The 26,988-nt window shown below is 50.8% G+C and overlaps 9 protein-coding genes across 9 annotated transcripts; 4 read left to right on the top strand and 5 right to left on the bottom strand.

Annotated features, from left to right (window-relative positions):
- Positions 1–364, top strand: N7539_005709 (uncharacterized protein; the record flags this gene model as incomplete). The annotated part of the gene is made up of 2 exons (XM_056935311.1): positions 1–151; positions 240–364. 2 exons carry the CDS (start codon positions 1–3, stop codon positions 362–364), a joined length of 276 nt encoding a protein of 91 aa, XP_056789183.1.
- A 327-nt stretch (positions 365–691) lies between these two features.
- On the bottom strand, positions 692–1,493 carry N7539_005708 (Rdx family protein; the record flags this gene model as incomplete). The annotated part of the gene is made up of 3 exons (XM_056935310.1): positions 692–864; positions 964–1,183; positions 1,374–1,493. 3 exons carry the CDS (start codon positions 1,491–1,493, stop codon positions 692–694), a joined length of 513 nt encoding a protein of 170 aa, XP_056789182.1.
- A 1,665-nt stretch (positions 1,494–3,158) lies between these two features.
- N7539_005707 (guanine nucleotide-binding protein subunit gamma) lies at positions 3,159–3,721 on the bottom strand (the record flags this gene model as incomplete). The annotated part of the gene is made up of 3 exons (XM_056935309.1): positions 3,159–3,221; positions 3,285–3,342; positions 3,570–3,721. The coding sequence occupies 3 exons, from the start codon at positions 3,719–3,721 to the stop codon at positions 3,159–3,161; spliced, it is 273 nt and encodes a 90-aa protein (XP_056789181.1).
- Positions 3,722–6,584: 2,863 nt separating this feature from the next.
- tif32 (putative eukaryotic translation initiation factor 3 subunit EifCa) lies at positions 6,585–9,956 on the top strand (the record flags this gene model as incomplete). The annotated part of the gene is made up of 3 exons (XM_056935308.1): positions 6,585–6,626; positions 6,738–9,337; positions 9,404–9,956. 3 exons carry the CDS (start codon positions 6,585–6,587, stop codon positions 9,954–9,956), a joined length of 3,195 nt encoding a protein of 1,064 aa, XP_056789180.1.
- Positions 9,957–11,429: 1,473 nt separating this feature from the next.
- Positions 11,430–12,762, bottom strand: N7539_005705 (uncharacterized protein; the record flags this gene model as incomplete). Its single annotated transcript, XM_056935307.1, has 2 exons — positions 11,430–11,997; positions 12,065–12,762. 2 exons carry the CDS (start codon positions 12,760–12,762, stop codon positions 11,430–11,432), a joined length of 1,266 nt encoding a protein of 421 aa, XP_056789179.1.
- A 1,502-nt stretch (positions 12,763–14,264) lies between these two features.
- N7539_005704 (type I HSP40 co-chaperone YDJ1) lies at positions 14,265–15,766 on the bottom strand (the record flags this gene model as incomplete). The annotated part of the gene is made up of 5 exons (XM_056935306.1): positions 14,265–14,396; positions 14,450–14,580; positions 14,660–15,478; positions 15,580–15,649; positions 15,731–15,766. 5 exons carry the CDS (start codon positions 15,764–15,766, stop codon positions 14,265–14,267), a joined length of 1,188 nt encoding a protein of 395 aa, XP_056789178.1.
- A 2,076-nt stretch (positions 15,767–17,842) lies between these two features.
- On the top strand, positions 17,843–18,365 carry N7539_005703 (cytosine deaminase; the record flags this gene model as incomplete). Its single annotated transcript, XM_056935305.1, has 2 exons — positions 17,843–18,001; positions 18,096–18,365. The coding sequence occupies 2 exons, from the start codon at positions 17,843–17,845 to the stop codon at positions 18,363–18,365; spliced, it is 429 nt and encodes a 142-aa protein (XP_056789177.1).
- A 272-nt stretch (positions 18,366–18,637) lies between these two features.
- Positions 18,638–19,949, bottom strand: N7539_005702 (uroporphyrinogen decarboxylase HEM12; the record flags this gene model as incomplete). Its single annotated transcript, XM_056935304.1, has 4 exons — positions 18,638–18,708; positions 18,775–19,698; positions 19,740–19,841; positions 19,895–19,949. The coding sequence occupies 4 exons, from the start codon at positions 19,947–19,949 to the stop codon at positions 18,638–18,640; spliced, it is 1,152 nt and encodes a 383-aa protein (XP_056789176.1).
- A 4,192-nt stretch (positions 19,950–24,141) lies between these two features.
- N7539_005701 (putative GARP complex subunit Vps53) lies at positions 24,142–26,882 on the top strand (the record flags this gene model as incomplete). Its single annotated transcript, XM_056935303.1, has 3 exons — positions 24,142–24,208; positions 24,277–26,075; positions 26,139–26,882. 3 exons carry the CDS (start codon positions 24,142–24,144, stop codon positions 26,880–26,882), a joined length of 2,610 nt encoding a protein of 869 aa, XP_056789175.1.
- Positions 26,883–26,988: the final 106 nt, after the last annotated feature.

Genomic DNA, 26,988 nt, shown 5'->3' with positions numbered 1-26,988 from the left:
ATGGCCAGCAATCTTGTTCCCGGTGACGACATTCCCGTCCAGGACAATGACTATGTGACCCAGCGAAAGGACGAGGTCCCCGTCCAGGACGACCTGAAGGAGGTCGAGGACCCTATTGATGAGAATGTCGCCGACACCGACGAGCAGCTCGGTATGTGAAATATCCCATTCATTCCCGCAAGGGCATTAGCCTAGCATCGGTGCTTTCAGACTAACGCAAAGGTCTTTTGGACGCACAGCCAAGGACGATAATGAAGCGATCGATACTTCCAACATCATCAAGGATCGTACTCGTCACGCCAAGCCCCAGACTCAGAATGGCTACAACGAGGGTCCCTCCGAGGAAGAGGTACCCGGCCTTTAAAGGGCCCGACTGGATCGGCCTCTATTCTCTTTTGTTTGTTTTGCCTGAATAACGATCAGTCAGGCTATAATCAGCACTTTGTATACTAGTCATCACAGATGGGAGGAAGGAATTGAAATTAAGTGATCAACATGATTAAAAAGTAACGTAAGTAAAAGCCTCCCACACAATTTGGATTATTTTCAGCTCCGCAGCGAGAACATGTTGAACGCATTGTAAGCTGCTCATGACAAGGTACATCAATTTAGGTTCCAAGTTGTAGGTCGCAGCTGAGTGTGACTAATCATGGATATCTCACTGGCACATGATTGCGACTCTTCTTCCGATTCAGACACAGTCTTCACAGTCCTTTTTCTTGTCTCCTTGGTGTCTTTGCCCCGGCACCTGCTCCTCGTCATTCTTCTTCTGCGCCTCTTCTTTCCTCAACGCACGATCCGTATGTCCCAGATCCCGATTAGGCGCAATGACATTACGCACCCGCGACTTGAGGACTTTGACCTCTATGCCACATGACCCCCGATACCTGGTTAGTACAACACACACACACAAGTGATAAAGTCGCTTGCTCATTTCGATTGAGTAGGGGATTCAGGTCATACCGGGAAATCCACCATCAGTTTTGCGATCCCAGAGGAGAGTCTCCTGCGTCATCGCCAAATTACTTTGATTTGAGGCACTGGTGTCGGCATCGACTGCATGCCAGATCGTGATTGTGAACACGCCGCCGGTTACAGGGACGAGAGCGACTTCGCCCAGATCGGTCCCGAATGTGGAGAGAAGTTCTTGGGCAAACTGTAGGGTTTTTTCCAGGGGGTTTCTCTATTAGTCTTTCATGTCCAATGGCTGTCGCGGGTGCTCTCCTCTCCCGTATTTGTCTGCCCTGTTGCATTTTCTGCTATGGAAAAATTTCACTGGACCCGGCCCCGGGGGCTTGTCATGAGTAACATGTCATTGTTCTCGGGAACAGAGAGATGGGATCGGAGTGCGAAAAGGGGAGGTAAATTCCTACATAAGCAGCTCGCAACATCCAGCGACATTGTGTGCAGAACTTGATCGCGACACGAGGCAGATGAACACGCTCGAGGGCGGTCATCTCAGAACTAGAGGGCGGCGGTCCACTCGAAGCCATAGCAGATGTGTGGGCTGGAAGAGTCGTCTTGCTGGATAAACTGGACTCGGTCCTGTTCGTTTATCAAGTCGTTTGTATGAGTGGTGCACGTTTGAAAGCTTCTATCAACGTATCAGGACAGGATATCCTCCATCAACATGGCACGGTGACCGTCGCATTTGTTTCCCGGCGCAGACCACGCTGGGCCGAGGTGATTTTGTAAGATATGCAAAGTCTCGCGACAGTCCGGTTCTGAAGCGGCTTGGGTTCAGTCTCGGCTCACCTGATTTATGACAAGACAGGGGCGGCGAGGCCCAAGTAACAGTAGCGAGAGTCGTTAAAGTTGACGAAGGTTGTCGACTGACTAACTATCCTCATCTCATCACTGAGCTCCTCTTCAAATTCCCCGATGTCGCTTTCATGGCCAATCGCCGTGAGGTCCAGTGCCTATAGCCTGATGATGTCAGCATTAGTGGGTACTACACTCAGTACTCTTCAAACTAGTATGTAACTACACTTACCTAACAGCCTACTCACTACGAACCCGACTAGTACTCCTAAATTCTAACTGCCTACTCATCTACTAACCTACCTAGTAGTGCGTAGTTAGGTACAATCAGTGTGGCATTGGTTTCCAATGATCCATTGCCTCAACTCATCCCTCGCTACCTAGTCGCCAATGTTCCTACAATCCGATTCAGTGAGCACTAGTAACAGTACCGGCAGGATGGCTGGTCTACTATGATTATGAGCGGCCTGGTCACTATCACTGTCAGTGTCGAGCACGGCGGTACCTCATGGAAGGTGTAGCGCATTTCCCTGGTTCGCAGAGACGTGCTAACACATTAACACGAGTAAGAAAATATCCGGCTGACAGAGCAAGCGGAAGTTCATAGTATCGCAACCTACACTGCGCAAGACCTTGCCAGCCGAGCCAAATCAGAGGTATTACAGTCATTTTTATTTTCGCCATTGGATGCAAATCGAATTTATGATACACGAATGGCAACCCAACCCTGCGCGTAACACAGAGGATTTTGGTGAAACCCAGATAAACAAAAGAAATGTGACTTTCAAACGAACACAGACACACGAGGCGAGGGGGAATGATACTGAAGCAGAAGAGAAAAAAAAAAAAGGGTTGAAAAAGCGCAGCGAAAGTGCGCACCGAATAAATTGAGGACGGGAAATCATTCGGAGTGAGAAGGGAGAATATCTGAAATCTTTGTGAAAGAGACGCATTGGGATTCAGGCGGATGTCTTCGCCAGCATGACCCATGGAGCCTCAGCAATCTTGCGCGCGGTAAAAGGTTGAGCAAGGCGGCCATCTGCTCCCCTCGATGTGACTCATTTCGAGGAGTCACCTTGTTCCCCAGCGTTCAAAGACCTCGTTCGGCTCTGGCCAATGATATCTTTGCACACGAATATTTGTTTGGTCCCGAGTTCGAGGCCAGCGATCAGGGCAGCGGTCGTCTCAACGGAGCTGGAAGTAGAATGGGAGGTTTCTGACAAGAGACCAGAAAAGCGATCATCACAAAGTTGCGGGATGGTAGTGTTGATGACAAGGAGGACCACCGCCGGAAATAAGAAATTAGGCAAAAAAGTTGGACAGAAAATGATGGGTAGGGGAAATAAGAATCGTAGCGTGATGATCGAGCCAAAAATCCGTTGGTGTCATGAGTAACATTACATGACAGTGCAGCAGCCACCTTGCTGCTGAGGGGCGTACGGATCTTCCCTCTTATCAACCTAAATTGGGGAATTGTCAGTTGGTCGATATTGAGTGCAATCGCCGGTATAGTGGTTGCATACCTGCCCCCATACTGAGGGTACCATGAAGTCACGGGTGTTGTTGCAGTAATTGATCAGCCTGTAGTTGTGGAAAATGTCCTAGTCAGCATTGTAGCGATTGCAAGTGTGTCGATTCGGACGAGAGATCCAGAAGGGAAGGTGATCATTGGACACAATTGTTGCGAATGAAGACCGTCCAGAGGCAATGCGTCTCCGTGGAAATTGTTCGTCTCAGATTCTGAGTCACAAAGATGGTCCTCCAAGTCACGAATCTCCACGAGGGGTTGAGGCTATGGACGAACTCACGAGAGCGCGGCTTCGGAGACCTTTACACGCGGACGGTCGAGATCCTCCTTCAGACGAGCATTGAGCTCGGTCAGGCGACGGTACTTGAGGTCGGCGACACTTTGCTTCTTGTTCTTCACATCCCCTCCCGAGCGAAGTTCGTAGGCAGGCATTATGGCGGTCGATAGTGTCGAACGAGATGGTTGTGCGGGCTGATGGCGCGCAATGGAGAAAGGGGGTTGGTCGGTTGGCTGAAAAGGGAGGGGGGACCGTTCGTGTGTGCACCGCCAGGGGCTGCGCGCGGATGTCAGGGAGCAGGAGTGATTCTGAAGAGGCGATTATGATTATAGAGAAATGTGTCGACGGGTCTGCGTAGAAGGCCGAAGAGCAGACAGTCGAGATCGACTAAGGAGGGAACCGAGAGGGGATCAAAAACGAGGGCAAGTGAGCGGCAGGTCAAAGGAAGGAACGTGATGATGGGCGTCAGTTCCTTCGGGGGGAAGGGGCCATTTGGGGAGGGATTTTCCCCCGTTTGGCTTTCTGGTTTGATCTTTCGGTTTGTTTGGCTGGTTTGTTACGAACTTACGCCAGCCTCTTACACATTACTGTGTAATTTGTGTACATACGACTCGATACACGCTGTACATTACGTTATCTGTTCTTCGAGCTTTGACCATCTCCTAATGCAGAAGCTGGCAACCGATTGTACGGCCAGCGCGCAGCGTGCCGTGCAGCTTCGTTAGCGCATTGTATTATCTGGCCCACAAAACCTTCCTTTTGGCTCCGTATTAAATACAGAGGCACATGAATTTCGGTATCGAAGCCCCGGACTTGTGTATCAGGTACAGCGTCTGAGCGTATCAGCATAAGGCATTTGGGGGCGGTTTGTATTACAGATGTGTTTCCGTCGTCGCTCCGATCTTCAATAATACAATTACATTGATGGTCTGATACAGTACGTTTAACGTTGAACGTTCAATTCAGTAAGCAGCAAGTGTTCAAGATTGACGCTTGCATATGATCCGCATTCTCATGTCTCATGCGGAGCTTGAAAGTTGAATTCTATTACCATAAATACATCATCCCTAATCCAACACATACTGTACTTTATACGTAAGTGTTAAGTAGTCAAGTACATAATGTACGTGGGATTAGGGATACTGTACACATCGTATTGAACAGTCCGTATCGTATGTACATTCTGTGCGATTCTCATGCAAAGTCCGACAGGAAGTCGTGGTTCAAGTTCGATACATCAAATCGGTCTGCAAGTCCATCGGAGTTGCAGCCGATCATCTGCAATAGCATCGCAGTGCTTTTCGCATTGGAGAGTCAACCACCTAAAGAATGATCTAGCATAACTCAGCCAGAGCTTGCATCATGAGATCAATTCGAGACTTTCACTCTCGACATGTTCCGATCCAGATGTCAAATGCTGTCATGTTCTCCGTGGGCCGTACTTCCAGATCATTAAGAGTATTCTATGGTGACTATTTGGACCATAGGAATCCATGTATCTTGAAGTACCGTATCCACCCTTTGTTATGGCCTGTGGATCACTGGTAGTTTGCAGAAGTTTTCAGGAATTTTATATTGAGTAAGGTATATATTCTGCTATGATATAGCTGGTCAGTAAGTTAATCGCGGCAAGACTACAATAAGCGGCGAGAATTCACTAGAAGATTGACGAGTCGAGTCGGATCCTCCAAAACATCACCTCACGCTTGAAGTGAACCGCGCTTATGCATGACATTTACCCTTCTATAATATGTATATTGTATAATGTATAAGTGACTTAGTGTATAGCAGTACATATTACGTACTGTCGGAATTCAATACAACCAGGTTTGAACCAAGGTTGAGCAATGAGCATATGCAAACTTGCTGCACGACTCGTTCACGTTCTAATCGGGCCGGGACTCGGTCAACATTTGTACTGTACCTTGAGTTAGCATTCTACCCTGATGCCCGTGTGTATCAGGTGAGTAAGTAGCGAACACTGGCTGACGTGAGCTTACATTGAGGACCCGTCCAGACTGGCACATCAACCTCAAACCGAGGCTGATATGTTTATCCAATGGATGGAGGTAAGCCTCCATGCGAGTCCATGTCTAAAGACCAATAATGACAGCCGATGGCTGCCAACAGAATGGTTGATAGCGAGGTCGATGCACCATACAGATACGTACATATGTCATGTAGATGCAGACCGACCGAGTTTTTTATTGCATGAACTGCTGTGCTGGTAGCCAAGCATCTTTCAACAATGTATTGTACTCAATCAGGCGAGACCAGGATTGAAGATCGAGTGGCATGGATCTCATGAAGTTGACTACTAAAGAACCTACATACAACTACATACTTCGTACTTCGTAAGTTCGTATCAGGTACTTCTAGAGTACGCGCTTCACCTAGCACAGATTTGTGAAACCTCTCTATTACCGCCAGGAAATCATAAGCGGACTTGATTGCGCGATGGCGATGTCACCTAATCGCTACCATCAAGATTACAGTGATGTTCCAACCTGTGTGGTAAAGACTGCTGATACCTTAGTAGATGCTTGTGCCGATAGTATAACTATGAGGCTCATTGCGAGGCATACAGTCGACGTCCCTCACGTCACACAAACAACATTCAACAATCATTGTAATGCGGTCCTCTAGGGTACCTAGTGGTACCTTTAACTGTACGAATATAACAGATCCTGTAACTGGTAAGTGTACCGTACTACTCAACGAGTCAACGCGGTTCAGCCTTTGTTCCCTTTCTGCCCCTCAGGCAAAACCAAAGTCACATGACTGACCCATCGCTTAGCCCGAAGTGGGAACGCTGGGCAATTTTCGCTGGCTCGCGCACAACAGGCACCTTCTTTCCCTCCAGGTTAAGGGACTTCGCGTGGCAGCATTATCAACGTCGGTCCAGGACCACTGCCCGTGTCTACGACGCCTACACTTGTCTGTCGCCAAACACCGATTTGAGCCGAAAAAAATCCACATCAAATTTCATCGCCCACCCGAAGGGCTGCGTTGCCCAAGATGCCTCCACCACCCCATATCAAACCTGAGAATGTCCTCAAGGTGCGTCTCCAGATGATCAACAAAGACGAAACGACAGATCCTCAAAGAAGGATTCGTCGCAAAGGCACCCCTGTGGATCCATTGCTAACACTCATGGCCTTGGCTCTATAGAGGGCACAGGAACTCATCGCCGTCGGTCAGGCTCAGGCTGCCTTGACCGTCCTTCACGAACATGTCACCTCGAAGCGTACCCGTAGCAGCCCTATTGCCTCCCTTGAGCCCGTCATGTTGCTCTTCGTTGAGCTGTGTGTCGATTTGCGTAAGGGCAAGTCGGCCAAGGACGGTCTATATCAGTACAAGAACATCGCTCAGAACACCAACGTCGGAACCATCGAGGTCGTCCTGAAGAAGTTCATCGAACTCGCCGAGCAAAAGGTCACCGAGGCCCAGGCCAAAGCCGATGAGATCCAGTCTTCGCTCGAGTCCGCACCCTCCGCCACCAATGTGGAGGACTTGGAAGCCATCGAGACTCCCGAGACTATCCTGCTGGCCACCGTCTCAGGAGAGCAGTCTCGCGACCGCACCGACCGCGCCGTTGTCACTCCTTGGCTCAAGTTTTTGTGGGAGACTTATCGCACCGTTCTGGAGATCCTGAAGAACAACGCTCGTCTGGAGATCATGTACCAGGCTACTGCCCTTCAGGCCTTCCAGTTCTGTCTCAAGTACACCCGCAAGACCGAGTTCCGCCGTCTCTGTGAGCTGCTGCGCAATCACGTCCAAAATGCCGCCAAGTACTCCACTCAGATGCACGCCATCAACCTGAGCGACGCGGATACCCTGCAGCGTCATCTCGATACCCGTTTCCAGCAACTGAATGTCGCCGTCGAGCTCGAGCTGTGGCAGGAGGCCTTCCGCAGCATCGAGGACATCCACACTCTCCTGAACCTGAGCAAGCGTCCCGCCAAGAATGTCATGATGGCTAACTACTACGAGAAGCTGGCTCGTATCTTCCTTGTCAGCGAGAACTATCTCTTCCACGCCGCTGCCTGGAACCGCTACTACAACTTGCTCCGTCTCTCTACCATTGCCTTGGCCACCGGTCAGAGCAGCAAGAAGGAAAACCCCTCTGTCACCGAAGCCGAAATGACCAAGGCCGCTTCCTTCGTCCTCTTGTCTGCCCTGTCTATCCCTGTGATCAGCACCACTCGTTCCCGCGGTGCCCTGATTGACGTCGACGAGGCTCGCAAGAACAAGAACACTCGCTTGACCAACCTTTTGGGTATGGCCCAGCCTCCTTCCCGCCACGTTCTGTTCCGTGATGCTCTCAACAAGGGTCTTCTCAAGCGCGTCCGCCCTGAGATTCGTGATCTTTACAACATTCTCGAGGTCGACTTCCACCCATTGTCTATCTGCAAGAAGATCACCCCCATTCTGACCAAGATTGGTGCTGATCCCGAGATGGAGAAATACGTCGTACCTTTGCAGCAGGTCATTCTTACTCGCCTCTTCCAGCAGCTGTCTCAAGTCTACGAGTCTGTTGAGCTCAAGTTCGTCTACGAGCTCGCTCAATTCCCCGACCCCTTCCAGATCACCCCCGCTATGATCGAGAAGTTCATCATGAACGGTTGCAAGAAGGGCGATCTGGCCATCCGTGTTGACCACATCTCGGGTGTCCTGACCTTTGACTCGGACGTCTTCTCCTCATCCAAGGCCATGCACGCCGGCAGCGGCGCCGGTTCGGCCGAGAGCGAAGTTGGCTCTGTTCAGCGTCTGCAGCACACTCCCGCTGATATCGCCCGCTTCCAGCTTGCTCGTCTCGCCAAGACTTTGCATGTTACCTGCCAATATGTCGATCCCTCCTACAACGAGGCTCGCGCTCAGGCCAAGCAGACTGCTCAGGCCCGTGCTCTTGCTGGTGCTGCGCAGGAGCACGAGGAGACACTGGCTCGTCGCGTCATTATCGACAAGAAGAAGGAGGCTGCCACTGACGCTCTCAACCGTAAGCAGCGTGAGGAGGAGACTCGCAAGCGTATCCGTACCCAGCAGCTCCAGGAAGCTGAGAAGCAGCGTCTTGCTGACGAGCAGCGCGAGCGTGAGCTCAAGCGTGTCAAGGACGAGCAAGACCGCATCCGTGCTGAAGAGCTCAAGAAGCAGCTTGAGGAGCTCAAGACCGGTGTCAAGGGTCTGGACATCAGTGAGCTTGATCCTGAGGAGTTGGACGCCAACCGCCTGCGCGCGATCAAGCTTGCTCACCTCGAGAAGGAGAAGAACGAGTTGAATGAGCGCGTGCGTGCGACCGCCAAGCGTATTGACCACTTGGAGCGTGCTCTCCGTCGTGAGGAGGCTAAGCACGTCCCCGGTGACTACGAGACCCAGAAGAAGCACGACATGGAGCTTTACGAGGCTCAGAAGGCTGAGACCCTGAAGGAAGCTAAGCGTAAGCACGCCGAGGCTGTTGCCCTGAAGCACCGTCTTGGTCGTCTTGTGCCACAGTTCTCCAGCTTCCGTAAGGAGGTGTCTGAGAAGCGCCACGAGGAGTTCGAGAAGCGCCGCAAGGCTGCCGAGCGTGAGTTCGAGGCCAAGAAGAAGCAGCGTGTCAAGGAGGTCACGGAACGACGCCGCCGCGAGAAGCAGGAGCGTGAGGAGGCCGAGCGTCGTCGCAAGGAGGAGGAAGAACGTGTTGCTCGCGAAGAGGAAGAGCGTGTCGCCCGCGAAGAGGAGCGCCGTCGTGCTTTGGCCGAGGAGAAGGCCAAGCGTGAGGAAGAGCGAGCGTTAGTCTCAACCCTATATCCCGTTCCGCGTTGTACATCCAAACTTCAGGCTAACAGTTCACATAGCAAACTCGACGAGATCGCCCAGAAACAGAAGCAGCGCGAGGAAGAGGCCGAAGCCCGCCGCAATGCCCGCAAATTTGGCGGTGCCGCTCCTGTCCCGGAGCCTCCTGCAGAGCGTACTGCACCTCGCCTCAATCTTGCTTCTCGTCCGGCTGCTGCTGCTGGTGGCGGTGGCTGGAGAGAGCGTTTGGCGGCCAAGGAAGCCAGTGGTGGTGCTGCCCCCGAGCCCGCTCGCAAAGAACCTGCTCAGGAGGAGCCTGCTCCCCTGCGCAAGGGCGGATACGTCCCACCTCACTTGCGTGGAGCTGCCTCCTCTGGCTCCGCCCCACCGGCTCGTGAGAACGGTTCTAGCGACCGTTTCGAGCGTCCTGAGCGCAACGATCGATTCGAACGCCCGGAGCGTACCGAGCGTACCGAGCGCACCGACCGTTTCGTGCCCCGTCACGTTCGTGATCCCTCCTCTGCCACATCCGAGGCTCCCCCTGCCGCCAAGCCCGACGAGTCGAAGGCTAGCGGTGGCAAGTGGGTGCCCCGCTGGAAGCAGCAGCAGTCCTAGGTTGATGCTCAAATGGATTCATTTGTTTTCTTCTTTTTCATCTTGACCTATAGGGAGCGAATCAAAAAGTGACTCGGAAAGTTTTTCATTCTATCCGGCGCATGTTTCTTCTTCATGACCCCATCTTTGCAATGACTCTGTTTCGTCGGCTAGGACTTCTTGCCGCGCTCTCTCAATTCCCCTCCCTCTCTCTCTAACCATCTACGCGCGATGGCCTGTTCCAATCCATCGTCCGCTTTGACGTTTCTGTGTGTCTGTGTATCTGCTTGCGTGCCCGAATTTCTCCTTCTAATCTACTGGCTACTTTTCACGATTTTTCTTACTCTGGATAGAATGGTCCGTCATCCGGATGGCAAATATCAACGTCTATCTGTAGTATCATCTTTCGGTACATAAAGCAGAACCTTACTGTGTGATCTTCCTCGTAAAATCAGATCTACTTTGTACTTCGTGCCTCGTACCTCGTGCTTCGTGACGCTGGAGCATGAATTTGTTCAGTACCTAGGCATCCATCCTCTTGGGCGAAATTCCCCTCCTTTGGTGCACTGTCGATTCCAGACAATAATATTCAACTCACTGCATACCTCTGTCGCCGGAAGATGGTGTGTAAAGAAAGACAACCCGTATACGATCACATACCTACAAGTTCAATCGCTCAATATTTGCAAAACATTTGCTGCACTTACTCCCCTTGAACATTACGGGCAACGATTCAGAAGAATGCCCAGTTTATCAATCAAAGCCCCTACCTAGCAGCAGGTCCTCCGTCAAATGAAAAGGATCAAAAGAAGCAGCTCACAACGATGCTCTTCGGGCAGTGGCCGGCCTGATGGGAACCAGAAAACCGAAAATGGTAGGAGTCCAACTACAAAATCAAGATGTGTTTTAACCACTGCCTAGAGACCAGGAGCCGCAGCGCAAAGGATACTCTCCACACGTAAGTGAGGTGGATGGTAAATCTATCTACACGAGTCATGCTTGTGATATAGAATCGTGTCTGCTGGTAAGGTAGACCAGCCTGATACTACATAAGTCTGTGTCGCCGGCTAGGGCTCGCTGCATGTATGTCTAGAGAAAGTCTGAGGGGTAGATGGTAATACGGTCACGCTGTTTTATTGGCGAGGGATCCAAGTCCAAGTTCTTTTGTCTGAGAATGTGAAGTTGAACAGTAGAAAACCTTCTATCTGGGTATGTGGTATGGGTACATCAATCTAAGCTACAGTGAATGAAAATATACACAAGTTGGCCATCCAAAGAGCTGGCTGTGTGTGATCAGGCCGAATCAAGTATCAAAAAAGGTCCGGGTGCAAAGGGGATATCAAACAGTGGGAACATGGCATAAAGCAGGAAAGAAGACGATCATTGTATCAAGGTCAGAAGCAGCACAGGCATATCCGGAGATCACTCCGCAACCCCGTCGGCTCGGATTCCAATACTCAAGACACCTGGCGCGGAAGACGAAACGGTTCAAAGTCAAGTAGCTACTACCTCAGGAGAAGGTCCGAACAGTTTCTCACGCCACTCGCCGCAGACGGTCTCGAAGCCGTTCACAACGTCACGGCATTCCTGACCTGCTTCGCGACTCTGAAGCCGTCGGTCCCATTCGCCCAGTTCGATCCACCTTGAGCCCTCTTCACGGCTTTCCTCTTCCCGCCTAATGTCTATGACAAGTTCACGTGCGGATCGCAGGCGCCGCGATGCAGTCGCCGTCAACTGACGGGACTCGTAAAGTGTATCCCCGAGGCTGCGAAGGGACGCAGTAAGATCTGCTGTCTGAGACACAAGGGCTTGTAGTGACATGAGAGGGTTCTGGGTGTTCTGCTGAGACGGCGTGGTCGGCCGGGAATCACGCCGAGGCTGTTCGGGGAATGGGTATGGGAGATTCGGCAGAAGACCCTCGTCGATAAGTGGCATGAGAGAGTCAATGGCGTCTTCAGATAGTAGAGGGAATGGTGAGAAGAGAAGCGGATGGATCAAGGATTGGAGTGTGCGCGTTTGGTGAGTCAGATGAGACGTGATAGAGGAATGGGCGGTAATCAGTCTACATGATGTCAGTTTCGGTATGCCCAGGGGAAGATGTATCTTGCTCTGTCGTGTAGCGAACTCACCGCATAGCGCCATTTTCAATGCCACTTTGTCCGCCAAGATCTCGAAGTGCTTCGACAGTCCGCTGAATGATATGATCACTTTCACTGCCATTGTTCTCAATGCCACGCCGGGCGAGGCTTTCGATGTCGGACAATTGCATCTCTAATGAGGGAGAGATATCCGCAACTTCTTCGAGATCTGAGTCATTGCCATAATCTGATCCATCGTAATGGGACTCTTGCCGTCGGTGTTGTCGTAATTGTGTTGTTCGGAGTCGATCTTTCCGATCCGGTGATCCTGTTGACGAAGAACGAGTGTGCATCTGAGAGGTTGGCTGCAGGTACCCATCCTCCACGTCACTTTGCTCCATGTTCTGCGAGTCAGCAGTGCCCATCTCTTGGCCCGAGGCATAATCATATCCGTCTTCCTCTTGCTCCCATGCGTCGGCAAGTTCATCAGCGAGATTTCCCAACCCGCCGCCGCCGCCAGATTCGGTAGAGAAATCTACCGAGTCTCGGAGTGATCCGTTCATGGCGCCTGCGCCGCCGTGGCGAAGGGCAACGGGGGAAGACGGGACAGAAAACTGAGGTGTGCGAGGAGACGTTGGGCTTCGTGGCATGAGCCTATTGGGATCCTCTGCACCCGGAGAGGGTGGGAAGTCGTCCGTGTCGGAGAGGCGGCGGTGAGAGAGTTTCAGGGGAGATGGTGGGAGGGGCATGGTGGCGGAGGAGGAGCCCGGTCTTGCAAGTTAATGAGAGGCCTCTTCAAATCTCGCGGCGAAATGCGATTGTAAGATCGAGGTTTAAAGGCGTAACGATCGGAAGGCAGGGCTCATGGGAGTAATGTTGACAGTTTTCCGAAATGAGCATCTGCGGATGTCGTGACTTGATAATTTTGTGAGACTGCTCACGGTAGCTAGGGTGGAGCTTGGGAACGAAGAAAGGAGAGAAAGGAGTCAATCAGGTGATCTGTTGTTGAGGGAGAGATAGTGATTCTGCAAATTCAAGTCAAAGTGTTCATGACGGTGCTGTGTTGACTGTTGACTGTTGACAAAGCTGTTTGAGTTGCTCCCGTCCGGCGGGATTAGAATCTCGGCCCCTCCTAAAGGGTTCCAACGATAGCGGATTGCCCAATACCGTCAATCAGGAACGCGGGTACCTTAGAATACATGCGGCTGCATGGTGTTACCAAAGTACCACGTTGGATGTCCGATGTACTCTACCATGTTGGTGGCTTCAGACTCACGAACTACATACTGTACCAGATATACCTTAGCAGTACCAGCCTACAAAGATAAGTTATATACTACCATACTAATGTTGCATTAGTATATGAAGCATCCGCACTCCCAGACTTCCAACAGGACTCGAACAGGGAAGGTCTACAGGCTCAAGTCTTAATATAAAACCACGGGAATACATAACTTTGGAACTATCTACTCATGACTGGCATATCCTGGTAGAAAGCTGTGCAATCCTACATAAGGCACTGAGCAAAAGCTGAAAATAAAGTTTCTCTAACTGAAAGGGTAATCATGTCCCTGGTGAATACTGCAAATCACGCCGTCGAACTGTAACACATATCAGAAGAGAGTGCTTCACGAAGATCGGATCCATACTCGGCTGTCACACTCACCACAAATGCAGCGAGGCAACCGTCTACGGGTGTACTTCGAAAAAGCAAAGGCCAACATCAGCATGGTTCTAAAGAGTACTAAGTGCAACAATGTGCTGCCGTATTCGTAGCGCATTGTCCATTGATTCCAAACATCCCCTAAGAAAGTACAATTAGCGAAGGCATGTAGATCGCGTACTGAACATCATGAGGCACATGAGATAAGAATGAATTTTCAAGAACTAAACGTGTTTAGAAGACACGAACAGGAAAGGAGGAAGGGGGACAGCGATGGTCAGCGGGTCTTCCGAACACCTTAAAGCAGAACGCCAGAGCAAAGCAGAAGCAGTTGAGCGGCGTAGTGAATTACTTTGTCCCATGCACGTCATAACAGGAAACCAAGGCGAAGCAAGAAAGAAAAAGAAGAATTCCTGGCTGCAGACACATCTCTATTTCATTGGGGGAATATGAAGAGGAACAATTCGTCCGCTTCACATGGTATCATAAGCGAAATTCGTCAAGTGAGCCCCAGAGTTCCTGGGACGTGTAAATTCGAGATTCCGAAATCATTGACTTCAGAATGAATGATGGTTGAAAGAAGTGCATTTACTGCGATGCACACTGGACGCGCTCAGCGCCGGGGGGAACGTCGTCATCATCCTCGTCCATGGCACCAGCGGCACCGTGAGCACGAGCCTGGGAGTTTTCTGTGGTGTCGATATCCTCCAATTCGAAGTCCTCGACCATGGCATCGGCAGGAGGCTGGTTCTGCTGGGTACGGGGGGAAGGACCTTCTCGAGCAGGTCAAGATTCTGCAGCTGGTCCTTCTCGGGGAACTTGACGTCGAACTTGATGTATAGGTTGCCGAAATCATGGTGACGGAATGAGGGCATACCCTGGCCATGGATGACCTTGATGGCATCTGCAGAACAACAGTTGTTAGCGTCGACTCACGATCCCGCGCTCAAAGCTCTTTGAGGGAGTTTCAATCGAAAACATACCAGGGACAATAACCTCGCCAGGAGCGATGTTCACAGTCAACCACCGATCATCAAGATGCTCGATGTGAATGGTACCACCGGCAAGAGCAGTCAGGAGATCAATTTCGGCCTGATAGAACAGATCGTCGTTCTTGCGCTGGAAGCGGGGATGGGGCTTCTGCTCGATCTCGAAAACGACATCACCAGGCATGACTCCGGGCATCTGATCACCCTCACCGCGGAACTCGATCTTGTGCCCGTCACGCACACCCTTGTCGACGTGAACGTGGAGAACCTTGCGTTCAACAACGGTCTTCTTACCGTTGCACTTCTTGCAGCGGTCCTTGTCACGAATGATCTCACCCTCACCGTTACAGTCGGGGCAGACGGTCTGGAAGCGCTGAATCATGGGGCCCATCTGGCGCATCATGGTCTTCATACCACTACCATTGCAGCCTGTACACTCCTTCACGGCACCCTCCTTGCCACCGCGACCCTCGCAACCGGAACAGATGACAGACTTCTGCAAAGCCAACTTGGAAACCTTGCCACGGTAAATGTCCTCCAAGTTGACCTTGTGCACGTGGTGAATGGTACGAGCCTTCTTAGGGCCGGTGTCGCGCATGCCGCCACCGAACATGCCCCCGAATGCACCACCACCGCCGAAGAACTGCGAGAAGAGATCTTCAGCGTTCATGCCACCACCGGCACCACCGCCCTCCAGACCTTCTTCACCATATTGATCGTAGATCGCACGCTTCTGGGAATCGGAGAGGATTTCATAGGCGTGCGACAACTCCTTGAACTTTTCCGCGGCCTCGGGGTTGTTCTTGTTCTTGTCTGTATAGAAAAGAAAGAATTCAGTATCAGTATTAAACTCGACACAGGCAATATCAAACACGACCGTTTCATCAATGACCGTCGAACAGAGAGGTACATACCTGGGTGAAATTTGAGTGCGCCCTTCTTGTAGGCGGTCTTCAACTGAGCTTCGGTGGCTGAAGGGTCAACCTAGTTGAAGATGAAGAACATGCTCGGTCAGTTTCTTCAACTTGTCTTGAAGCAGTGAGCAAAGCGTGCGCTGGGACATACCCCAAGACACTCATAGTACTTGGTCTCCTTGACCATGATGTCGAACTCAGGTGGAAAGTGAAGGAGGGGTGGAAAGCCGAGTGAAATTCGTAATCAACCGCGGGACGGAGAAAAGAGAAGAAAAGATGAGTCGCTGGCGCCAAAGGACGACCGTAGAAAGATAATCGAAGATAGCGACTTGGACAAAGTTCAGCAAGCCAGCTGGGAAGAGAAGGAGGGGGGGATGAGGGGGGATAAGAGATAGAAAGAAGAAATGCTCTGTCGCTTTTTTTGGGATAAAGGCCTGGAGAACAAAAGGATGCCTGACGGACGGCTGAGTAACAGTAATTTTCCCAGGTACTGTATTAGCTATGTAATCAGCTCGTAATGTTTCACCGAGGCCGCCTGAGTTGGGATGTTGCGCTAAGTAGAAATGGGCAAAGGTGCTGAGAACTTGAGAGCGACTGCGACCGAGAGACAACAAATCCTTAGAAATTTTTACACGCCCCCTGTTTATATGAGATTTGAAACAACTGTATATTTCTAAATGTGAAATAGGATGTACCAAGACTGCGATTTTCTACCCTGACGCTATGGCACAAAATGAGCTTTCTGGCGGTTTCTTTCGTCTAACGCAACGCAGCTGGTATGGCTTTCGCCAAGTTCGATAAGATTCCATGAGCTTCGATGGCTTTCGCAGCATGTTCTTCCATACCGGTGGTACAGCGCGAGTCCGCGACCGAGAGGGAATGTAATTATACTGCAGTGTTACCAAAAATACACCACATCGCAAGCATAGTTTCATACTGCTCAAGGGCACATTGCACAATCCTACAAATGTGGAACACGAACAGTCAAATGATAGTCGGGACATAGTAGTTACTCAAAGGAGAATTTGTCGGACCACTCTGACTTCTCAAATGACATGAGTGCTGAAGTGGTTTTACATATCTTCCGCCGATGTTCAACCGCTTCTTTGGTTGAATCTCGAACTTGAACCCGGCGACCCGCGTCCCCAAGGAAAATACATTACCAGGTACTGTAATGTATTTGACGGACTCGAAGAGTCGAAGTCGACGAGTCGATGCTGATGCTGGTGGCGGCAGATGCAAAATTTCGACAGGCTTCCGAGAATGTTTGGCCGAGGGGCAAATCTGGGGCCAATTGAGGGACAATGACTGGTTCCGAACTTCACAAGACCAAAACAATCAAATGGACGCTTCGAAGTCTACGACTATAAGTAATTGCGACTAGTGGTCACTGGTCACTGGCTGGTAGTGTTGCTGGTTATGAATCAAGGTAAGGGTCAGTGTCAAACTACACTACACAATGCCTATGGTAAGATGCTCGTCCAAGCCTCAGACTCTACTTGCATGGGCATGGAGAGTCTGCGTAAACGTATGATTTAGTCTTTGTACGTTATACTGCCATAATTTATATCCTATCCCCTTATAGAGCGGTCCTTGACTGCGGCATGCGTGAGGATGATAAGAAGCCGACGGCAACAGCAAGGCCAATCACTGCATGCTATTGGCATACTGTTTAAGACCTCAAAAGGACCTGCGCTTGGCGGCTATCGTTTACAGATTGGGGGTACTCGTTGATAAGAATGGTGCACTATGAATTCGTACCGCAACTTTGATCTCCACCGTCACTATAAGTGTAGCGTTGAATCTGTATATTCATGCCAGCCATGCATTCGATACGCAACAGGAATCAATGGGAACCTGGAGACCGCAGTCAACATTGTAGGACTAGGAGTGGGCGGTAATCGGATTGAGGATGATAGCAATCATAGCATAATAGTGTATCTGTTCCGCCTCAGCCACCGTGCTTATCGATAAGCCGGGAAAGACGCCGGGGCTGCAAACGTTTCTCCTTCTCCACCAGATTCGGCTCGGTAACTGGAAAATGGTCTCCAAATTCTCCAATTACTTGGCCCGGATTGAGTATAACGGTCTCCACGTCAGAGCTCATCGGGGTATTGTACTGTAGATAAATCTTGTAGAGTCATCGATCCCTTTCCCCCTCCCTCGGCTCCCTTTCACTGTTTCTTCTCCGCTCACACTCACCTGCCCAATTCTCCATTCCTTCACCTAAGACCGACTCCTCCGCAATTCTTCGTACAACATCATGGAGCAGGACCCTGGATTCATCGCCGCGGTGGAGGAGGCCAAGCAAGGCGCTGCTGAGGGCGGCGTCCCCATCGGAGCCTGTCTGGTCTCCAAGGACGGCAAGATCTTGGGTCGAGGCCACAATATGCGTGTGCAGAAGGGTAGTCCCGTCCTGCATGTGAGTCAAATCTTGAAGGCGAGGCCATTCAAGGGCTCGATCAGATCCTTCGTGAACCACCGAAAGCTTCAATGGGACTAAGTACAAGCTCTAGGCCGAGATGTCTGCTCTCGAAAACTCTGGACGTCTTCCCGCATCGGCGTACGAGGGTGCCACCATGTATACGACGTTGTCCCCTTGTGACATGTGTACCGGGGCATGCATCCTGTACAAGATCAAGCGAGTGATCGTCGGCGAGAACAAGAACTTTGTCGGTGGTGAGGAGCTGCTGATCAGCAAGGGCAAGGAGCTGGTGATCTTGGACAACCAGGAGTGCAAGGACATGATGGCCAAGTTCATCAAGGAGAAGCCTGAGCCATGGTAAGCCGATTTGGCACCTACATCATCGACTCGGTCATGCAAGCCCAAGATGTGTGGCCTTTCTCCCAGTTGGAACTCTACTAACTCGGTGTTTATGTTTCGCAGGAACGAGGATATCTCCGTTTGATCATCTTGAGAATTGGGAATAATTACAGTATTTTTATAGAGGCGAGTCTAGGAATCCGATTTGTATTTGTTTTTTCGTGCCCAACAAACGGACAACCCACCTTCTAGCAGTAGGTCGTCCTCCCATTTCCAGAGCTATTTCAAGATAGCCTATTTGGTCAGGCGGTGCACTTCCTCGAAGAAGAATTTGAGGTCGTCGGGGTTCACGAATGGGGTGATACCTTTTTCCGAGGTCAGCATTCTTTCCAGATTGGCGCAACGCCGAGTATCAAGTGATGTATACATACCGTGTCCGAGGTTGCAGATCCAGCCTTGCTTGCCCTTCTGGAAGCCCTCCACCATTCGCTCCACAGTCTCAGTGATGGCTGAGCGGCTACCGTAGAGCATTCCCGGGTCAGCGTTACCTTGGATGGCAACCCGACCATTGGCGATGCGGAAGGCCTCAGCGGGATCGTGAAGCCAATCCAGACCGACGACGTTGTATCCAGACTCGCACAAGTCCTCCAGAGCGTACCATGCGCCCTTGGCAAAGACAGTCATGGGAACAGGCTCCAGGCCCATCTCCTTCAGGCGACGAGGAAGATTGGCAGAGATGTGACGCAGGTAAGGGAGCGAGAAGGAGGCAAAGGACGCAGGCGAGAGCTCGCCGGCCCATGAGTCGAAGACCTGCACCAACTGAGCACCAGCCGCGACTTGTAGAGCCAGGTATTCAACACAGATCTCAGCGATCTTCTGCAGCAGGGCTTGTGACTCCTTGGCGTACTTGTAAACCCAGGTCTTGGACTGTATGAACATCTTACTGCCCCCACCCTCGACCATGTAGCAAAGCAGTGTCCAAGGAGCGCCGCAGAATCCAATCAGAGGGACACGGCCCTTCAGCTTGAGGCGAGTCAAAGAGATCGCTTTATACACGTAGTCTAGCTCGTCTTTCACGTTCACATCCTTTGCCATCACTTTCTCATATTGACCGTCTGTGGGGGACTTTAGAGGCTCGGGGAAGTGCGGGCCCTTCTTGTCAACCATTTCCACGACCATTCCCATAGCCTGGGGAATGACCAGGATGTCTGAAAAGATAATCGCCGCGTCAATGAGACCTTCATAGCGATCGATCGGCTGGATAGTGAGGGTTGAGGCGATCTCGGGGGAGCGACAGCACTCAAAGAAGTCCCGCTTGCCCTTGGCTTCATGATACTCGGGAAGATAACGACCAGCTATATGACGAACAGAGAGCTATCAGATCACTTGACCTCACAGACAAGCCAGTGAGGCTCTCGTGCACGAAAGGCAGTCGGGAGGGCGGGGTTGAGCTTACCCTGGCGCATCACCCAGATCGGTGGGCGCTCCACCTTCTCGCCTGCAATTGTCAGATCAATCGTTCTTTGGTCATGAGGAAAAAGAGGCAAATACCTCGTGCGGCGCGAAGCAGCAGGTCATTTCGAAGGGGTTCAAATTGTTCCTGCATGTTGACTGTTTGACTGTAGGTAAAGAGAATATTTAGAAGCTGTGGAATTGCGGAACCCGCATCAGCCGAGGACTTTGCGGGAAGCTTGGCTCAACTGATCGGAGCCCCCGCCAGTCGGCTGTAGACCCAGCATGGGAAAATTTAACGGTCTGGTGATATCGATGTACTTTTTCAAGGACCTCACGGGGTAATTTGTTCACAAGATGAAGAAAAAAAGAAAAGTCAATGTCATAAGGGGAGAGTTCCTGATGGAAGAGGAATGAGCATATATGTAGATTAGGGGGCGAGAAGCATGCAGCTGATCAAAAACCAAGAGCTGTGCAGGATCAAATACAGGCAGAGCGAAAAAATGATACGACAACGACGCGATTCGAACGCGCGCGACCGAAGCCATCCGCTTAGCAGGCGAACCCCTTAACCACTCGGGCACGTTGTCTTCTGACGTCATAAAGAAGATATCCATCTCTGTATATCCTATACTCATGTATTTGCTCGAGGGTATCACAAGGCAGCTTGTTCACAAGGAGAGGAAAAAAATCAGAGAAAAAGAGTAAGAAGGTTATCAGAGGCGAAACATGCGAATCTCGAAAGGGATGTGAGTGTACCTCGGGTGGCTGATGAGGATGCAGTTGATTAAGAAAGATACGAGCTGTGTATGTAGGGTGCGTTATACGCAAAGCGCAAAAAGAGAAGCGACAACGACGCGATTCGAACGCGCGCGACCGAAGCCATCCGCTTAGCAGGCGAACCCCTTAACCACTCGGGCACGTTGTCATATTTTGTTATTTCCTAATACGTTATTAGATATATCATCTATTCAGTTTATCGTCCCATCGAGGGGACACAACTCGGTCAGGATTAGTAGCTAACAACACAGTTTGATCTCACAAGCTGTCCTCACCCCTATTGATCATGGCTGCTACATCAACATAGAGTCCAAAATACGATGTGATTGATAAGCAGTTATCTCTCCGCACAGGAAGTAAAGAGAGAGGTACGATTGAACTAGTGATCTGTGAGGAGGCGAGACAGACACAGAAGGGAGAGAAAGAGGAAAGCATGCAAGAAACAGCTGGAGAAACCCCCCATCCACTCTATCATCATCTCACTGCTGGGCATACATTGAAGGAGAAAATTGAGTCCATCGAAATTTTGATATGATACGACAAGTCCACAGCGAATAACACATCTCTTCGATTTATTGGACCAGTTCCTACATATTGAAAGTCGTTTGGGAGCTTTTTCCAATGTGATTATGTGAAGCTGCCAGAAAATCATTCACTACTACAGAGTACAGACTGGATGCAACTTGACCAAGTACTGCATGAGCTCGAGAGATAAATGGTAGTCTGTTGTAGTGTATTTCAAAGTGAAAAAAAGAGGTCATTTGGTGTTTTTCGTAGCGCTCTTGGAGCTCGAGTATCACCCCCAGGTCTTAATGTTTCTACAATGACAGCCAACTTCACTGTCTACCTATCTAAACATTACCTTTCTTGCGACTCCAATGCGGCTTATTCTGCTAGCCGTGCATACTCAGACAGTGTCAACAGATCATGCCCAGACAATCCCCATTCCTGGTCTTCTGGCCCCGACCTCGATCGAATAACGGCGAAATTCCTCTGAAGCCACTCTTCAGTCTTTACTGGTGTACACGTCCTGCCCTTGATCCCCTTGTTTTGATATCTATGATTTCTGGTTGGTTACGATGCCTTCAGGCCCAGGGAGTACATCATTGGGAATATTTACTACATAGGTTTGAAACCCTTCTCTGTTGCCTCGAAGCCCACCGAAGTTTCGCACAACTGGTTTGTACCTGCCAGTTGTCAATCGTCTACCATTCGTCATAGCCTTGCAAGTCGACAGTAATTTGAACATTTCATACCCGTTCGATTTCCTCTTGCTCAGCTTGTCGACATCATACAGCATTTTGGACTATATGGGCAGCTCGTAAAGCTCTTTACCCAACCGGAGTATCTTCTCAATCAGCTTGATAGTGTTATCATCCACTGAGTTCAAACTGAGATTGAAGATGTGATCGGTAGTGGCAACGCGGTGAAGCTTTCCGGACTCTGTGCAATCTCCATTCATTAGATCGATGGAAGACCACGGTCTGGAGTTCAGCGATGGGAAGACCGTCGGGTACAGCTTCTACGGACAAACTCATTGTACTTACCCGTTCCCACCGGCAATTCCTCCGGGGGCGAGTACGACTCTTGTGACGATCAGACAGGAAAATGCATGTGAGAGTGTTCCGGAGTCAGAGGTACGTTGTGCGACCAGCGTGAATTCTCTACTTCCACCAGTCCTGAAGAATCAATCGGGAGATCACATTCGTAAGACTCCCCCAGAGTTACGTCCGTCCCCCATCCTCGGGTTTTCTGCAAATTACTCGCTTGTTCGGCTCTCCAATATCATATCATCTGGGTCCATAGAATGTCAGGTTGACTCCACGTGTGGATTTAAACACCGGGTCTGGGGTCGAATGCCCGTTCAATTGTTTCACGGTCTCTAACATTCAAAAGACGAGCAATGAACAACCAAATACAAACGAGAGCGACTTCGGACTTTCTGCATAGAGGGTCTGCCGATGTAGGACCGTGAGGACGAAGTCACGCTTCCTTACAGGAGCAACTAGAACCACCTACGTGAATCCCTCTCAAAGGACATGATGTGTAATAGGCTCCGGCTTTGTAGAGACCTATCCGTCTAGAAATGATACCGTGTACACATCGGTGCTGGAGAGGGTATTCTGAGTGTCATATCTCGAGCCCTTTTTCCAACGGAAGGACTGTCTCTCCTCTGACCTTGTGAGGAGTCTAATTTTCTGCATGTGCAATCATGCTCGGATTTGGGCAGGAACTTGTCACCTTGTGGTAAGGGGTTGTTCCGAAGTATAAAAGTTTGCCATGTCGTTCGGATAAAGCACAAGAGGCGACGAGGATGAAGCGGTGTAATGAATACTGAACCTGAATAGACTGAGCAGTCAGGTGAAGGTCCTTGAAATTGCTGGAATCAATAAAAGCAAGGACGTAGGCGCCAAAGATTGCCGGACATTGAAGGTTGATTAAACGCTCGGTATTCAGGGACGCCTTATCAACACGAATTTCTCGGGTAGAATCACGAGCTCTAGAAACGGTACGATGAGGGGAGAAAGGCGATTATTATTTCAGACCTTTTCAATTCGCCGTGGATGTGTTTGAAGTGGCCGTATTTACGACCTGGGTGATGGACTGCAGTACAGTAGTTCACGCCGCCCAAAAAGAAGGAAAAAAGCCAAGGGGGGGAGGAGAGGGATGGCGGGGGAAAGAAGGTAGATTGAAACCTTGCTGTTATAGTTTAGCCATGAAGATGAATATATGGCGGAAAACGACAACGACGCGATTCGAACGCGCGCGGCCGAAGCCATCCGCTTAGCAGGCGAACCCCTTAACCACTCGGGCACGTTGTCAGTTATCTCCCTTTCCCTGTTTGAAGCATATAACGGACAATCCAAAAACCACTTTGAAATTGTCATGGATTCCCCAGTACCAACTAACCACAGGAATTAATGAAAGGCAAGCCTCGAGCACTTCTGTGGTAATTGGAGATGCCAGTGGTCCCTTTTACCACCGAGTTCGGGGTCTCCGGTCTTCAATTGTTGCAAGATTTTGCCAGATTCTCATCAAAGGTATAAAATGTAAGTTCGTACAGAAAGTCCACCTGTGCAGGTCTAATCTACCTACGAATGTGCCCTTTGTACAGGAATCGCTGTGACGATCTATAATTTCCTACATTGGGGCGACTCAAATCAGATCTGACCTATGTCGCCATAAGTCGAACCTCGTCAAAGCTATGTTGCCTCAAGACGCACTGACCGAGCCCACCGAGGGCTTTTGCTGGCCCTCACAGACAACGTCGGGCGGAATCTGTACAGCCAACTGATATTGAATATGTGAACATGCTGCACCGGTGCACCCTTTTTGACTCGGGGCAAACCGCCCGCTCAGGACCCAAAGTGTCTGATAGCTCCGTCGCCCGAGCCATCGGGCCCGCAGCAGACATGCGACCCGCACTCGAACACCTCCCCAAACTCCCAACCGTGCCCCTCGCGCCTTTGGTCGTCGCGTGCAATTCTTGCCGATTGAAATATCTTGAGAGCTCGGATCCTAGATCGAGATGAGGCGTGTCTGAACAGTTGCGTGGAATGGCTGCGATGACTGTCGTGAACAGCGGCCACATGCCGCTAGACGAGGTGTCTTCTCAGGACGCTCTGGATGCAGGTACGGGGTCCAAGGCTTGACTTGCTCTGTGAGGAATCTCAGACCCGCTAACTCAAGACAATAAGTAGTGAACTATGACCCCATCGAGCATCTGAATGCCATATTCTCGCATCCTTCTACCCTCTCCTCCGTATCTCAAGTCACCTGCGCCCTCCACTCCTACGAGGATGAACTAGACAACGAGATCAGCGCCTTGGTTGAGGAACAAGTGACATCCAACGTGGACAGTGTGGAAAGGATACAGACAGCTAAAGCTGATTTGTCCGAGCTGTTCAAGAAAATCGACGACGTTCGCGAGCGGGCATTGAAGACCGAACAGGCTATCACCGACATGACCGCCGATATTAAACAACTGGACAACGCGAAAAAGAACCTGACCTTGTCCATGACGGCGTTGAAGCGGCTACAGATGCTCACAACTGCTTATGACCAGCTTCACGCGCTGAGCCGAACTCGGCAATACCGTGATTGCGCACAGCTACTTCAAGCTGTCATCCAACTCATGGCCCATTTCAAGTCGTACCGGTCGATTGATCAAATCGCAATGCTGAGCAAGAATGTGGCAGACATTCAACGAGATTTGTTGGAACAGGTCTGCGAGGATTTCGAAATCGCCTTCGCCAAGGGCGAGATCTCCCAGAAGCGCGGCATCCTCTCCGAGGCATGTCTTGTTGTGGACGCGCTGGGAGAGCACGCTCGATCTCGGCTTGTGACCTGGTATTGCAACACACAGCTTCGCGAATATCGACAGGTCTTCCGTAACAGTGAGGAGGCTGGATCACTGGACAATATCTCGCGCAGATATTCCTGGTTTCGGCGGATACTCAAGATCTATGACGAGGAGAACGCGGCCATCTTCCCACCTGCGTGGCGGGTCAATGAAATCCTGGCCAATGTCTTTTGCGAAGGCACCAGGGACGATTTCAAGGGAATTCTTTCCCGGTCGGTGCGCAGCGGTCAGACGATCGACGTCAATCTCTTGCTTGCCTGTCTGCAGGAGACCCTCGACTTTGAGCATTCCCTCGAGAAACGCTTCGCTCCATCGCGCCCATCGACGGATACGTTCACCTCCACCACGAACGAGACTCGTGTTTTCAGTCAGTCCATTTCCGAGGCTTTCGAGCCATATCTCAGTGTCTGGGTAGATGCACAGGACAAACAGCTCGCTGCGCTAATACCGAAATATCGGCAACAGCCGTTGCGCCCTCCCGACGAGGAATTCAACTCCCATATTGTCATCGGCTCTTCTACTGAGCTTTTCACATTCTATCGTCATTCTTTACAGCAATGTGCCAAGCTCTCCACGGGTAGCAGCTTGGCTGAGCTGGCGAAAGTTTTCGCTAAGTACTTGGACATGTACGCCCAGCAGGTTCTATTGAACTATATCAGCGAAAGACTTACCGGTCACACCCCCTCCAAAGTGCCGAGCCTTGAGGACTTGATCTCCGTGCTCAACACTGCGGACTACTGCTACACTACCTGTACTCAATTGGAAGACAAGATCAAGGATCGATTGGATGAATCTCTGAAGCAGTCGGTTGATCTTCAAAGCCAAGCCGATTCTTTCATGGGGATTGCATCCGCGGCGGTGCGAGGCCTTGTCCGACAAGTCGAAGTCGACATAGAACCCAGCTGGCGAGAGATGCGCAATACTCCATGGGGTAAGCTTGAAGCAGTAAGTGATCAGAGCTCGTACGTGAGCGAGCTCCTATCACGTACCAAAGCCAAAAGCTCGGAGATTCTAGAACTCTTACACAAGCAACAATATGCCCGAGCGTTCTCCGATCATCTGGTCGAAATGATGTCGAGCATGTTCATCAACAATATTTTCCAATCCAGGCCCGTATCTGAAACAGGTGCCGAACAGGTAAGTTCCTCCTTTCCTCGACTCTGAGCTAAGATTACATTTGACTAAACACATTACCTGCAGATGCTTCTTGATTCGTATACGCTCAAAAGTGGCCTCACCTCATTGCTGCCCGCTCCCGCTCCTGCTGGCTTTGTGAAGCGTGTGAACAGCAGCTTCTTCAAGATCGAGACCTTACTCAAAACCCTTCAAGTCCGCCCATCGCCACCCGAAGCCCTGGTCCAGGCATATCTCATCCACATCGCGGATAGAAACAACAACAACTTCCGCAAAATTCTTGACCTAAAGGGCATTCGTAGCAGGCAGGACCAAAACCATCTCGTGGAGCTATTCCAGGTTCACCGAGCATCTGACCGCTATGCCTCCACTCTCCAGCAGAGCAACCCCATTCTCACTGCGCTGCAAGCTCCCGCCGCGAGTACCACAGTATCGGTTTCGCACGGGCTGAGCTTGGGCGGCGCCGGATCGATGCCGTCTCGATTCGATGCCTCTATGCTCGGCTCTGCAATCATGTCCGCAGCTAAGGACGGCGTCGACCGCTTCGGGAATCCCAGTCTTGGCTCTCTTGGGTCATCGGGTCCAGCCGGAGCCACAGGCTCGTCGTCATCTACCTCCGGGTTCGGAGCCATGTCGGGCACGGCATCCCCTGCACCAGGTGCATCTGCCCAGCATACTGGATCCTTGAACCCGTTGGAGATCACCGCTGCGGGCAATTTGAATGAGAATTTGAAAAATATTGGGAAATTTTTCCGCCGGGATCTGGGTGGATTCGGTGGGCGATTTGGACGTGGGACCGAGGATCCCTAGTATGGAATGTTATGGTGGTATGGCAGAGACTGGCAAGGTGGTGGCCTGATGGTGTCTTGGTCTTGTGTAGAACAGCCTTCTGACATCAGATACCACACTTGAAAGC

This window comes from Penicillium diatomitis (genome assembly GCF_028827545.1).
Source record: "Penicillium diatomitis strain IBT 30728 chromosome Unknown utg000006l_segment0_segment0, whole genome shotgun sequence".
In the NCBI taxonomy this organism is placed as follows: Eukaryota; Fungi; Ascomycota; class Eurotiomycetes; order Eurotiales; family Aspergillaceae; genus Penicillium; species Penicillium diatomitis.
The sequence above is the reverse complement of the archived record's forward strand: the minus strand, read 5'-3'. Positions and strand labels throughout refer to the sequence as shown.